General features: G+C 32.3%; 1 protein-coding gene across 1 annotated transcript; it reads right to left on the bottom strand.

The window, feature by feature from the left end:
- Window positions 1-3,198: 3,198 nt before the first annotated feature.
- Window positions 3,199-7,421, bottom strand: LOC131065924 (disease resistance protein RPV1-like). Its single transcript, XM_058000525.2, has 5 exons — window positions 6,883-7,421; window positions 5,677-6,751; window positions 5,163-5,474; window positions 3,674-5,074; window positions 3,199-3,579 (listed from the first exon to the last, which is right to left on the bottom strand). The coding sequence occupies exons 1-5, from the start codon at window positions 7,419-7,421 to the stop codon at window positions 3,199-3,201; spliced, it is 3,708 nt and encodes a 1,235-aa protein (XP_057856508.2).
- Window positions 7,422-15,641: the final 8,220 nt, after the last annotated feature.

Genomic DNA, 15,641 nt, shown 5'->3' on the forward strand with positions numbered 1-15,641 from the left:
GTAATTAATTAGTATGAGTTTGGTAAAGAAACTGTTTAGTAAGCTGAAAGCTTTTATGCTCAAATTTCTGGCTATCAAGAGTCATTGAGCATATGTTTTGTAAAATTCTATATTCATATATTAATATATATACAGGCTTATTTTCTTTTGCTTTAAACCAAATTTTTTTTTTCTAAATAATTAATTCTTGGATTAAAATAATTTAAGATAAAATGAAGCTCAATCATAACTTATCACTTATCATATATCATTTATTAATAACACCTTTTTGACAACATTATTAATTCACGGCTAGTTAGGAAGTCACACTTAACTATTCCTTAACATGTACTAGAAATCCCTTAGATAAATTATAGGGAGTTGACCATGTGGCCTTATATCCTCCCTCCTTACATAGACTTCCTCCTTAAGGAGAGAGAAATGTATAAGAATAACATAGATGCATATTTTAGCACATCATTCAATAACGCAAAATAATCTTAGGCAATTATTCTCAAGTCACTTGAATGTACACATAATTCACTTTTATTAGTTATGCATATTATTTAATTGGTACCAACATAATTATGTATGTATGTATGTATGTACATGTATATCTATACACACACAAATATGTATATATATGTGTCTCTGTGTGTGTAGAGAAAATATTGACATCTCGTCTTCATGTCTCAATGCCATCAACATATTTCAATATATATTACATACCATTCAATTCATGTTGACCACATAAAAAATCACCAAATGGGATGTGGATGACCATTGTCTACAAATCCTTCTTAGAATCCAAAATAACATAATTCCATATATCCACATAAGTGATAATCTCTTGGCTCTACCTAAGGAACCCTCCATATAGATATATCAAATGAAACCAGGGCAAGTTGGTTACCCACCCGTATCAGTCTCATTTACCCCTTTAGTGGAATTAGTTGCAAACAAAATTCCTATAGGCTCTAAATGGTGAGTCTAATTATTTAATTCACTAAGACTCAAATTATTAACAAATTCTTGAAGATTTACATTTATCTATGATAATATGAAGAGAAAAAATAAGATAAATTTATATAAATAAAACACTTTATAATATTTAAAAACTAAATAAAACAAAAGCTATAATGCAACTAGAGTCCATGTCTTTGTTTTAAAATAAATATTTATTTTATGTCTTATGCATTTATGCTATATAAAATGAGATAGCCATTAGAAAATATTGTAATGATTTGTTGAAGTTTGAGTCTTACTATTGGAGATTCTGCCTTCTACCAAAAATAGAGTATTTGTTCTATGTTCTATGCATTTATAATGAGATGGGCTATAGAGAATATTGTAGTGATTTGTTGAAATTTGAGCCATAACATCGAGTGTTTTATAGCTATTCATGAATAGTCTAGATATTTGGTTTTGAAGTTTAATTTTTTAACAATCAAGAGAATGACAATGATACCATCCACATAAAGAATTAGATATTTCATTAGAAAAGACATGCATTAATGCATTGATCCTTGCATTTATGGAATGATCTACATTGAAAACTATTGGGAATATGTGTTGAAGTTTGGTTAGTTTCAACTATCAAATCCTATATGGAGAAGTACACATAGTATAAGAATTAAGATGTTCATTTGTGGAGACTACTCAAATTTGCTGGATTTTGGATCCTAATAGTCATTGTTTTGAAAAAGAACAATAAAAAATCTATATGCATGAAATTAAAATTTAAAAAGCTTTCCACCCAACTATAATGTTTCCTTTTTTTAAGTAGCTGCCAAACTTTTTTTTGAAATGTTATACTTGACACAAGCTACATAATTGCTTTAATAATGCAATTTTCATATGTAGGTACATCTTTAACCCATAAAATATTTTTTAAACAAGAAAAATATATAACTAAAAAAAGAAAACCTAAAACCACCTTGAATGCAAGGAAACCTCAAAAGTTGTGTTACCAAACATCAACATAGAGAATAGTTATTGGTGGTTATTGATTACTAAAATAAGCAACAATTGTTTACCTTGGTCATGTGTATTTTAATTTTAGGTTTTTTGTATTATTCTTATACACAGATATAGATTAAGTCATCATAAATGAAACATCTATAACTAGTCATTGACATAAGTTATTTGAACAAAACATGGTGAGGACTCTCTCAATAAAAATAATAGAATTTTAAAAAGATAAAAGCATGATTTCATGAACATTTAGTGCCCAAAATTACGAGATTAAATTGAATAGACCACTTTAATTTTTGATAGACAAAAATATAAAAATATTACATTTTCATTACCAAACTATGGTGTAAGATAGTAAATAAGTAGCAATAGTTTTAACCTAAAAATGACACTATTTATAATTTCGTAAACAAATACACAACAAACTTTAAATAGCAATAGTAGAAAAAATGATTCATAACTTCGTAAACAAGTACAAAACAAACTTCTGAAATCAAACTGAAACCACTACCTAACCTAGCATGATAGGTCCAAAGAAGTCATACCCAAATTCATTTTTGGACAAAATTATTTTTAAGAAAAAATAAGAAATCATAAAAACTAGGAAATCAGGTTAGATCTGGCTTCTTAAAAAAGACAAATAAGAAGACTAAAGAAGCTGGTCAAATTTGAATTATTTTTATGTAAAGCAATTATAAGAAACCATTAGTATCACTCGCAGACAGTTTATATGCTCAAACCATGTCAACTGACTTGGCTCAATATTTTGCACAAACTGTGTCATGTAATCAGCAATACCGGTGTAGAAAATGTTAGCCATGGTTTATTAGCATTATGGGCTACTCTGTAGATAACTAAAATGGGATTAATTAACCATTAAAGGCATTGGACACGTGATTGGAATTTATTTACACAAATAATATCACTATACAAAATCAGCATGAGCACTTTGGCTCTGCAATGAAAATTCAGTCTAAGAAAAGAAAACTCCCTCGAAATGGCAGTAAGGAAGATGTCATAAAATAATTTGATATACTCTGTGTTGGATCATCAGATATCTTTTCCATTAGTTGTGGATAAAAGAAGGATATGTCTGGTATACTGTGTGTTGGATCATCAGAAATCTATTTAATGAAACTATAAGATAAAAATGTTAGACGCTGTTTTTTTTGAAGCATATAGTAATTGTAAAATAGTCAGATGAAAACATTAGTCTTTTCCTAAAGGCATGGACTAACAAATTAACTATTCCAGATTTTCCAATAACTGGTAGAAGGCCTCCACGACTCTTTCTCCTTTGCCCTTAACAACCATTCCTTCCTTTCCTTGAAAGTTGCCATGTATGTTGCATTTCTCAAGGAAGAAACTTTTGGCGAAGTTCTTCCGATATCTGTATGAATATGTATTTACCATGAATATATGCACCATTTTTCTCTCCACGTCATTCGCCTCCTTTTCCTCCACATAACACAAAAATGCATCTGAATCGCACGCATCTGGAAACTTGTCTACATCGGCCGGCTCCTCCACCTCCCTGAATGCAAGATCAGGGAACTCTAAAGAGTTTACAATTGGCTTCACCACACGGATCACGCTGCCTTCTATCCGTATATACCTTGGACGTTCCTACAAATCATATAGTTTACAAAAGATTAAATCAAAAAATATGAGCATTTACTTAAAAGACGAAAAGCTCTGAATCTGTAACAGTTTATAATACCTTCACCTTTATAGACTGAATACAAGGTTTCAGAGCTAACATGGTGTCACATATAAGCTCTAGTGTTTCCAATCGTTCCACTTTCTCCAAACTCTGCATTCCTGGCACCTTCCAGCTGGTCTCTATCATCAGTATCCTCAATGACTTGGAGTGCTCCAAACCTTCTATTTTTTCAACTCGGGGGCAATTCCTCAGTACAAATTTAGTTAGGAAAGCCGAATCAGCAAAGCTTGAGAGTAGTTCTATCTGCGAACAGTCACATATTTGAAGTTCCTCAAGGTTTACGAGACTACTAAGACAGTTGATACTCTTCACCATATCGCAAGAGTCAATTTTTAGAATTTTGAGCGACACTGGCAGCATCTCTATCTCCATTAAGTGTTGGTTCATCTCAACCTCGAAATTTTCAAGGTTCGGAAAACGATCATCAGAAATTGATATCCTGGAGAATTGTTTGCAGTCTTCAGTGTCTGATTCCTCGGCCTCGGTATCAGAAGCCATTTTACTTTCCGAGCTTAAAATTTGAATAGTCTTCAAAGAGGATGAGTTTACAAGAGAAGTTTGCAAGCTTTTCCACATTTGAGTCTCAATTGTAAGAAAACTTAACTTGGCCAGTTCAGCCATGTTAGTTGGTACACCTCTTAACTTGATACAACCATCTAGATATAACTTGGTCAAAGACGTCTGATTCATGATTTGATGAGGCAATTCTTCCAATTCCTCACAATAGCTAAGGTTCAAAACCTTGAGCTTCCTGATGTTTTCCAGGATATCTGATCTCAATTTAAGCTTTGCACAACCTGATAAATTCAGGTCCTCAAGTTGTATCAGCTGCTTAAATGTATCTGGCAATGTTCTCAACTCGATGCATGAATCCAGGTCTATTTTGCGCAAGGCTACTAAATTGCCAAATCCAGCAGGCAGTGAAGATAGCATTTCACAGCCTACTAAAACTAGAACTTCCAGATGCATAAGCTGACAGAAAGAATCTGGCAACGTGCTCAACTGTCTGCAAATAGTTAAATTTAGTTTCTTCAAGCTTATTAAATTGCCAAAACCAAGAGGTAGTGAAGACAATATTTCACATCCAAATAAATTTAGAGCTTCCAGGTTTATCAGCTGACTCAAAGAATCAGGCAACAAGGTCAACTGACTGCAAGAATCCAGATCCATACTTCGCAAGCTTATTAAATTGCCAAACCCATCAGGTAATGAAGATAGCAGTCGAGACTGTAATCGCAAATACTCCAGTGATTGGATCTTACAGAACTCTTTTGGCAAACTGCTACCACGATACTGAATGACAAGCCTTTTGAGAGACTGAAGACGTCCTATCGAGCTTGGAAGCCATTGCAGTTTCTGGTAACCCTCTATAATAAGCTCTCTCAATTGCAAAGGAGGCTGCGGACAACCATTTAAATATTCAATTCAATTCAGAAAAACATGAACTTGAAGTAATCTTCTTGAATGATGAAAGCAAAATACTTACACACGCATTGTCCTGCCACAATTCTTCCAAATTATCAGCTGCATGAAGCTCTAAAACACTTAATTTTTTTAATATGAGCCATGATGGAAGATTTTTAAGAGGAAAACCTTCCCAGCGAAGCCACACAAGTTCTTCTGATAATGATGCAAATTCTTCCGTAAACTCATTTCCATTCACAGAAAGAATTTCTAACGCATTTGAGAATCTAGGGTGTTTAGATACCCTGCTTGAGCTTCCAGCTACCTGTTGCGTGTACTCTTTGAACGCGACAAAGGCATCCGCTGGTTTTATCCCTCGAATCAGTTTTATTTTCTGAACAAAAAAGTCAGTCATACAGAGTTTTTCGATCAAACTCAATGAAAGCAGAGGCAGATATGAAGACAAACTAGTATTCGACGCCATGACTTATCAATAGTTAGTGAAAACAGGCAATATAAGAAATCAGCCCTCTATTCATCTAATTATTTGCATCTAACAAAAACGCGGAATGGGGAGCCAATTATACTAATCTCACCGTGGAACTTTTCTTCATATTATTGATCTGCTGTGGAGACCAAAGGCGGCAAGGTGAGTGTATGGTTGCAATCTCTCTTCCCATATCCCTAAGCTGATCATGCATCCTGATTCGTTCGTCCCCCTCGACCAGCTCCAACAGACACTTGTTCACGAGTGTTTCCAACCCATACAGACCGCTCCAACCCGATCCATCCCACACTGCAATAGCCGTACTTTTCTTTTCTCCGATTAGAAAACAAGCTACATCCAAGAACATCTCTTTCTCTTCTTCATCGAGGGCATCATAGCTAACTTGCAGCCTTTGTTTGATTTCGCCAGGCAATATTCTTAAGATTTTATGTAATTGGGATTTCCAATAATCCTTGGACCTTCTGCCATATAACTGTGCCCCAAATACCTTCAGTGACAGAGGCAAACCATTGCAAGCCTTTAAGAAGTCTTCAACCAGAGTTTTAAATTCAGCAGGTGGTGAGGGTTGCAAGAAAGCGTGCCAGCAGAATAGCTGCTCGGCATGTGGCTTGTCAAGTCCTGGCATGTTATAAATACAGGAAAGGCCCCATGATATAAGTACACCCAGTTCTCGGGTAGTGACAATAACCATACTTTGGGATCCAAGGTTGTCTTTATTTGGCAATAGAGCATTCAACTGATCGATGTGATCCACGTCATCCAAAACGATGAGCTTTCGATGAGAGCTCAAACGATTTGAGAGAACGACCTTGCCTTCATCTACACTGTCGAATGGCAAATCATGGAGCCTGAGGTCAGCCAGAAGCTTTTTCTGCTTGTCAGCCAGAGCATTTTTGGATGCTGCATCACGCACGTCAAAAACAAAACTGCATCTCTCAAAGGAGGAAAATTTCCTGTTGAACAATTCCTTGGCTAATGTGGTTTTACCACTGCCCCCAATGCCCACAATCCCCGTGAGTTTTACTTTCTCTTCCCTTGCAACTAAATTGAAGCCTTGTACAAGCTCATCCAATCCAACTGGATGCTCAGCTACCCATAACGGAACTTTTTTCATGATTTGGAATGTACAATTCACAATATGCTTCAAAACTGTGGCCTCATCCCTAAATATTTTTAACCGAAAATAAAAATCAAAACAGAACACACTATGCTGCTTAAATATTTTCATGAAAATGGAACCACTGGGTGAGATGTGATACTTGACAATCGAAGAAACAGAGGAAATAATACGTACTCATTATTGCTGACCAGGTAGCCGGATAAGAATGAAGTGTTGTGGAGTGCCCGTTTCCAGTCGTCAAGCTTTTCGGGTGTGTATCTGCCCTTCCTTTCATGCTCTGAAAACGCATGGGCGTATTTTCCTTTCCCTTGATCAACATATCTGAGATCAGAGGGATCAACATGATAGAAAATGGGAATGATTTTTGAACCAGTTTTGAGCATGAAAGATAGCTCAGCCAAACACCATGGGGATTGAGCATAGTTGGGAGAAAAAATTGCTATGTGAAGGGTAGCACTAGTTATGGCATGTTGGATCTCTGCTGGAATAGAATCACCAACCTCAAGGGCATCAACATCTAGAAAAACATGCAATCCCATGGAATGAAGTTTATGATGGATGGTAGTGGCTAATGTGTGTTTCACATCAGATCCACGATGATTTATGAATATGTCCCAAGGCACTGTAGATTTAGATGCAGAATAAGGTGCAAGCTCATCAAAAGCGTTTTCTGGTTGAGTTTGAATTTGCCTGGCTGTGGAAGAGGAAGCCATGTCCATTGAGTCAAACTGAACCAAACACAGAGAAAAAAGACATGGGCCTTGGTTTCGGACAAATGAAGGGTTCTAAAACCACAGCAAAAACAAATGATAAAACCTTGAGGCGTATTGGGTAGAGTTAACGGGAGTCGAGGGTTGCGGGCATTTAAAACGGTGCATGCAAAACCCCGCGTCAGCGGAGGACGTGGCAACCGCAGTTAGTCAGGTGAAATCTTTTGTTATCTCTTTGAAAACAATAATTGTATGATTTTTTTTGAATAAGTGTATTTCATGTTTTTTAAGTGAATTAAAAAGATATCATTATAATATTTATAAAATAGTGGGTGCCAAGATGTAAAGTCTAAAAGGAATCATGTCTGAATAGAAGACAAGAGTTCAATAGCTCAAGCTCAAACATAATTTCAGGAAAAAAAATTAATCAATTAATGTAATTTGAAGGTTTCTTTCAATCATCATTATAGGCAAGATTATCATGAATTGGCTCACAACTAGTGAGCACACTCTCTTTCTTAGGAGTATTCTTAGAAAGTTTTTGAACGTGCATTAAAGAAATAGCTAATTACAACGAAGGAATACTAGATTTAGATCAACCATGAGCACCACGCATACGAGGAGTTCCATTTAAGGTGGTTGTGAAAGTTGGGACCAATCAAAAATAGCATTATCTCTATTCCTTAGCGGTTGAGAATCATAGGTATTAGAAGCACAATATCCTTTAGTAGACTAGTTCCAATCTCATAAATGCCTTGGAGGAGCAGAAGAGGAGAGAGGCAAGACTCTTAAGGCACTATAACGAGTACCCCAATGCTTTAAAACCTCATGTAGATGGCCCACCTCAAGTACAACTTTACTAACTTGCACTTGAATTTGCATAAACACATTGATGTATATCATAATTTTAGTGTATAGAGAGAAATGTGCATCATTAAGATATCTTGAAAAAAAATCTCTCTTTCCAAATACTAAAGAGAATCTCCACCATAAAAGCATGATAGATATGGGTATAATTGAAAGGAAGAGAAGGCCAACCCGTAACAGAACCATATGCCATGAAAAAGAAGTTATTCTAAAATGCTTGAAAAGATAATGAATCTAATTCTAAACTTCTGGAGCTTTGGGGAAGAATTAGAAAACATACATGAGAGTCTTCAATTATCCACAAAATGGACAATGATGATTGGGAAACCCCAAATGAGTTAAATGAACCCAAGCAAAATCCCTTGATAAAGAATACACTTGGCAAAATGAGGCAATTTAGGCTCAAGGATGGTCAACAAAATAGTTTAGAACTTGTGATACCAAGTACCAAGCAAAGATTAAAGCTACCAATAATAATTCAACTAAACAACCATTGAAAGATGAGAAAAAAGCCACAAATGTCCCTTATGAGGCATATAATTATAAATTGGTGTATTTGGATACCATTTCTAATCCTTCTACCATGACTTGAATGAAATGACCTCTTTTTTTAATCATTAAAAATAGCCTAAAAATTCTCCTTATCTTGGTTAGATAGTATGAATTTTCTTTCAATCTCTATCCAAGATTTCATTCTTATACTAGAAGACTATATCAAGTCATTGTCAAATCTCCAAATATAGAATGAAGAACTCCACATGATTGATCATGGTTTGCATCTTTATCATAGAAGTTCAGTTATCTCCAAGAAATATAGATTTTCTCCCAAGAGCACCCATATTATGCCAAAATAGTGAAATGGAAATATCTAAAATCCTCCATCACACAATATCACATCACTCTTATAATTCTCAATATAAGTGATCTAGAGGTACTTTGATGAAGATCTCCTAATTGAAGATCATTCATGGCCCCACAATAAATAAAAACTCAATTACAACATCGAAAGCTCTCAAAGGCAAAAATAAAATCACAATCATAAAAAAAAAGATAATTGTTATAGGTTCAAGTAAAACAATAATAATTCACTCAAAGTAATCTTAGATGAAATTTGCACAAACATCCCAAAGTTCTCTACCATGAATCATAAGTACTTCATCCATCCATCTCATAGTCTCACTAGTGGATTTCACCAATGCATAATGATGAGCAAAGGATCACCAACAAAACATTTCCAAACCGACATAGCACCAATTTATGAGTATAGACAAACACATCTAAGTTATTCACCACCTTGTTAATAAACCACCACCTTTGTTGTTGAACAATAACAAAAAATAGACTAAGTATTTAAGAGCCTAAATGACAATGCACAATAATATCTAATGATGCAAGGTTCATAATACTATTTTGATGCTACAAGATTATTCACTTATCTAATAATAAGTAATGACCTAAGACTATACTTTAATATGAAATCTAAATGTTCAACTTGAAAAATGTATTGATAATCAAGTTAATCAATAGAAATCCAATTTCTAAGATAATTGACTTATAAATAAGAAATATAAAATTTAAATTAGAATGACTAAATCACAAATACATGTCCAATCTAATCTGAAATAAAAAAGACTAAAAAAAATGATCGAACTAATTAAAAACAATTTGTTTTTACTTAAATGATAAAATAAAAACTAAAATCAAACTTATACACATAATAGTACAAAACCCAAAATAAATATAAAATAGAATATAAAACTCAAATATTGTTTCTACTCGATGAACACCGTCACAATGAAAACTACATTTACTGTAAGATAAATAAATGAATTTATCAATTTTAGATTTATTTATATATGTCAAAGATATATCCTTTTCATGTTCTAGGTTTTCCTGGTAAAGATGTGTTCAGACGATATATATCCGAAAGGCACGCGTAAGACACAATAAGTGTGGAATGGCAACTTCTCTGTGGACAGTTTAATAGCAGGATGAAAATATTATATTCATCTAGAGAAAGTCATTGGGTCTATTTACAAAATTATAATGTTTGGTATGTAAAATTTTACAATTATATTGTTTGTCTTAATCCAAAAAAAACAATTATGATTATAGTTTCCAGTATTAAAAAAATTCTGATCGACCATTAGGGTTTACTTTTTTCTGGTAGAATTCATGCAAATCTATACAAATATTAAATACTTAATTTAATATAGTCTATATTTCAAATCAATATGTCAAACCCCAATAAACTTCATATTCAAAATGAATTTAGTATCATACAAGTACTATTTATTGCGATTCCTTAATCATCTTGATAACTATATGAATTTTTGTCATTACTATAGTTTTCAATGTTAATTAAAAAAAATATGATTATTGGTTGACTTTATCTTATTAGTTCCCACTATGGCAAAAATACTAATGTATTCACCAAAATTTAATAAATGTCAAAGCATCAACCAATAAGAACCAACAATTAAAACAACTTGATCATTTTCTTAATATTTATATTTTTTTCAAATCTATTAAAAAATACATAAATTGATTTATCTATTATTCTATTGGCTAATAGCACTCTAATAGTACTCTACAGTCATATTAAGATGATGATGATGTTAGTATTTTAAATGTCAAAGCATCAGCCAATGAGAAGCAAGAATTAAAATAGGTTGAACAAATTTCCTAATGTTTGTATTTTTGTTTGCATTTTCATACAATAGTGTTTTATAGTCATTTCACTATTATATAATATTGGCTAGTTTTCTCCCGTTTTCTGTGACAATTAAATGAATGATAAAATCACTTATTTTTTATACTAATAATTTAAAAATACATAAAATTATAAATATCAAATATATAAAATAATTTACACTGCATGGTTGGGTATACCATTGTATATATGAAATAATTATATATAAATTAAATATATAGAATAATTAATACTTATTAGTATATAGTCATTAATAATAAATAATAGAATACTTATTATGAATAATAATAGATGTTATTAATAATTAATATTGTAATAATTTATTATATGTCTATTGCTATTATTATAATATAGAAAAATTATTTCATGTATAATTATACATAATATTAGTTATCATAGTTATTCTTATATTTAATTAATTATCAATAATCATTGTATAGATATTATAATCATTATTATAATCCATATTAATTATTTTAATTTAATGATTGAAAATTATTGTACATGGAGCTTTAATTCTAATTTGACATACTTTGTTTCTTGCAAAATCTTCACTCTATATATCTAGTTTTTGTTACATGCAAAAATCATTATTGTTAATATTTATAGTGAAAGTGGATAATGGAAAGAAAAATATTGAAAGACGATAATAGAGTCAGCCACAAAACCCTAGCTTAACACCAACAAAGATCCACCATAACATATGAAGATTACCTAAGACAATGCAAATCAACAAAATCACAAAGATTATACCATCACATGTCCACTAGGGTTTGAATTTCCATTCTTCCTATCTCCATTGATCTTGCTTGATGATTTTTCTCTCAGATTTTGTATGTGCACAAGAGCTCTACAAAGAACAAAAATGTGGTTGCAAGTAGGCTTTATTGCATATGAAAGTTTGAATGTGTAGAATGTTTAGGCTTGATAATGAAAGAAGCATCCTCTTATATAGAAGACACTGTAAGAAATGAAGGGATAAGGTTGAGAGGTGTAAAAGATAGATGGTCGGCTAGGATTAGAGGGTAGGTAAAAGAAATAAGAAAATAGTAAAAGGGTAGGTAGTGTAGGAATTAAGAGATGAATGACATGTGTCATGGGTAGAAAAGGCTAATGAATTAATTAAATAAATAAATATTTATTTAATTTAGGAAAAAGGATAATTTAAAAAAAAAAAGTATTTATTTAAATGAGGAAAAAGGCTAGAAGAGGATAAATGAATTAATTAAATAAATAAAGATTTATTTAATTAATAGAAGACTAATGATAAAATAATTAAATAAATAAAAATATTTATTTAATTAGACAGGACAATTTTAGGTGTCTACAGTTACAATGTTGTTTAACTAAGCATTATGTTATAGGTTTTACTAACATGAACTAGATGCAATGCGTCTATAGATTTTACTAATTGACATGAATTAGATGCAATTCATCTTTGGTTTCCTTACTAAGGAAACTCATTTTATGTTTCAATATTTAAATATAGATGCTTTAAGGTTAAACTTTGCTGAGCACTATTTTTCAAAAGATGTACTATATTATTTAAATAATTCCACATTATTATTTAATGATGTCAATATTCTAATATTATTACTACAATTTTTTTTAATACAAGTGACCAAAGTCACTAAACTTATATTAATTAATAATAAAGTCTTATAGGAGCACGACAACCCTACTTCAGAAATATACCAAACTTTTCTAGGAGGGAAGAAGTTTACTGTCCAAAAACCCTAATTGAAACCACATAGACAACCCTAATTAGATAAACCATTAAAATGAGTCATATGAAGAACCCAAAATATCCTATGTACAATCATATTTACAATAGAATAACCTAGCCCAATTATATTTACATATATAACCTAAATACAAAGATTTCACACATAATAATCAATCCAATTACTTCGACCAACCTCTGGAGGCACAATTCTAGAAAGTGACAAAATTTGAGGGTCATCTTGTTGATAAGAGACACCATCCTCCTCCATAGGAGACACATTTTGAATAGGCTTGATGTTTAGAAGCTAGTCACATGCAAACCAACAAAGCAATCCAAAATCACCGCAAGAATGTTAGCATTGACATGGTCCAAAAGTCTTTCAATCTCTTGCAATGTCTGGTCATACTTGTAACAAATTATACCTAACTTGATTGCATGCAATAACTCACCACAATACCCATTAGGAAGTAAAAAAACATAAAAAGTTATTGATGGAAAAGTCATCGTGATCAAATCAGTAATTTTCTAAAGCAATTTATTACTACGATTATTATTTAAAGGATTATAAATTATCATTTAATGATGTCAATATTTTAATATTATTACTATAATTTATAAAATTTTCAAATTCAATACAAAGCTATTATGGCAAGAACATAACGCAAATGTGTATCTTGTTACTATAGCCTTCATTTATGCAAGTATTATAAATCATAATAAATATGCTCAATATTAAAATCAAATCAAATCAACTCAATGTCTTAAATCTAAACAATATTTCTTTCAACCAACAATGAACTATATATTTAAAAAGTGTTTAACTTGTTCATATTTATTCATAAACAAAGATGTAGCTATTCAATGATCTACAATTTAAATAAAGTACATGGTTCAAATAAATTATCAATGCCTACCTTGCATTACACCTTTGATATATTGGATAATATTGTATAGATATCTAGAGTACTTAACAATATAGCTAGCATTAATGCATTTTGATAAATAAAGTAAGAAAGGGCTCTAACTCTTTACAAAGAAACCACTAAGATTAAAATAAAAATTGCTAGAAGTGAAGTAGCCAAAAGGAAAGAATAGTGAGTCTCACAAAGAGTGAGACTAACCAAAAGATTTAGACCAAAGCAACAAACTAGTACGAAACAAGGGTCCCCACTTAGAACTAAGACTTCTCTTTTGCAAATAATGGGTTTTGAAACGAGCCCCAAAACCTTCTACCAAAGATAATACCTTGAATTTCTATAACAAAAATAGCCAAAGAATGGGTCGATAAAGAAGGAACAATAACTCCTAGGAAAACATAGAGATGAAAGAAGAAGGTTGCAAGAAACAACAAAACATCTTGCTAGGGACCTTACAGACAAAATTCCAAAGAGCTAAATCCCTAAGCCAAAATATCCCTTAGAAAAGGCTTCCAACAAATCCCTACTAGTACAGAGATATGACCACAACAAAACCTACAAATGTATCCACCTCAATATATAGCACCAACAAGACCAAACTTAACAACAAAATACACCTCAATAGGACCAATAAGAACAAAAATAACAACAAAATCCACCTTAATAGGACAAGTGGGAGAGAAAACTAGGGTAAAGGCTACAAAATCCTCCTCATTGTTGCCAATGATAAATCTATGGGTTGTAGAAGACCACATACCAATTTTATCAACAAAATTAGGCATGTCACCCATTTCCATCAAATATACAGAAGGGACTTCAGACACATCTACTAGATCAAAACCCACCTCTAGAGGAGTCTTAGGAGAATTATCTAAGAAAAGGGAAACGTGAGCCCGCTCACTATTAGTCCAAGAAAACCTAACAGAAACTTCCAATAAAAATATTTATAATAAAAGAATAGTCCCTGCAAGGATAGAGAGAAGCTTCAAAGGAGAAAAAGGATAAATACCAAAATGGGTAGCAACCCCACCTCACAAAACTAGATCCATAACAAGGGGAAGATCTCCATGTAGTAGATTAGGCTTCCGAGAGAACAAATAAAGGCTAGAAGTGGAGGCAAATCTCCAAAATAAAACCTTGAGAACACATCACTTTAGGTCACACCAAAAGGAGGACAGATGGCTAAAGCCCTTGACCAAGGCAAATACTAGAGAAGGGGGGAAAAATGAAGAGAAACATCTCCCCTACATAATCCCATCAAACTCTAGAAGAGAAGAAGTCCAACTTGGGAAGGAAAAACACTCATCCAAGAAACTCAAGGAAAACAAGGGCGAGCAAAAAAATATGGGAGAGCAAACTCCTACACCTCTAAGGATAGAAATCCTCCAGTAGAAGCATAACATAATACCTACCAGCATCCACACTAAACAGAACCTCGTCATTAGTGTCACATCCAATATATTTAATTACTTTAATAAAGCAATGAACTAGATTAAATTATTAAATGCAAATGAAAAGAATTAATTATGATCTCATCATTTTCTCATCATGTTTTGACTATATTTTTCTTGACTGGCCTATTGATGTGCGAATAAGTTTGAGTGCAATTTTGGTTGAAGATGGGAACATGGTTGAGGAGAGGATTCTATCCACTTGTTAAAGAATGGATATGATGGAGAAAAATACATACACCACTTAGTCTCATGTAGCATTTGCATATTTGGATGATACAATGAATGTTTCTACATGTTTGATAATACTTACATACTAATGTTACTATTACAAAAATCAATATGAAAATAGATTTAATCTTGCATCCCATGTTATAACTATGTATACCTTTGCTTTACTGATAGGAAAATGTTAACTCTTTTTTATATGGATGTTACTATTTGATTACATTCTTCAAATGCACATGTTTGAGAAATGGATAGTACACTTTCAATGAATACATATAAACATGACTAAATTGATATATACATACATAGTGTATGAATACA

The sequence above is a fragment of the Cryptomeria japonica genome, chromosome 2 (genome assembly GCF_030272615.1).
Source record: "Cryptomeria japonica chromosome 2, Sugi_1.0, whole genome shotgun sequence".
Classification (NCBI taxonomy): Eukaryota; Viridiplantae; Streptophyta; class Pinopsida; order Cupressales; family Cupressaceae; genus Cryptomeria; species Cryptomeria japonica.

Excerpts from the sequence above, each read along its gene's own strand:
- LOC131065924 (XM_058000525.2), bottom strand. The coding sequence starts at position 7,421 with ATGGCTTCCTCTTCCACAGCCAGGCAAATTCAAACTCAACCAGAAAAC. Across the intron at positions 5,475-5,676 it reads ATATGAAGAAAAGTTCCACG|AAAATAAAACTGATTCGAGG; the intron begins GTGAGATTAGTA and ends TTTTTTGTTCAG. Across the intron at positions 3,580-3,673 it reads TTCAGTCTATAAAGGTGAAG|GAACGTCCAAGGTATATACG; the intron begins GTATTATAAACT and ends TATGATTTGTAG.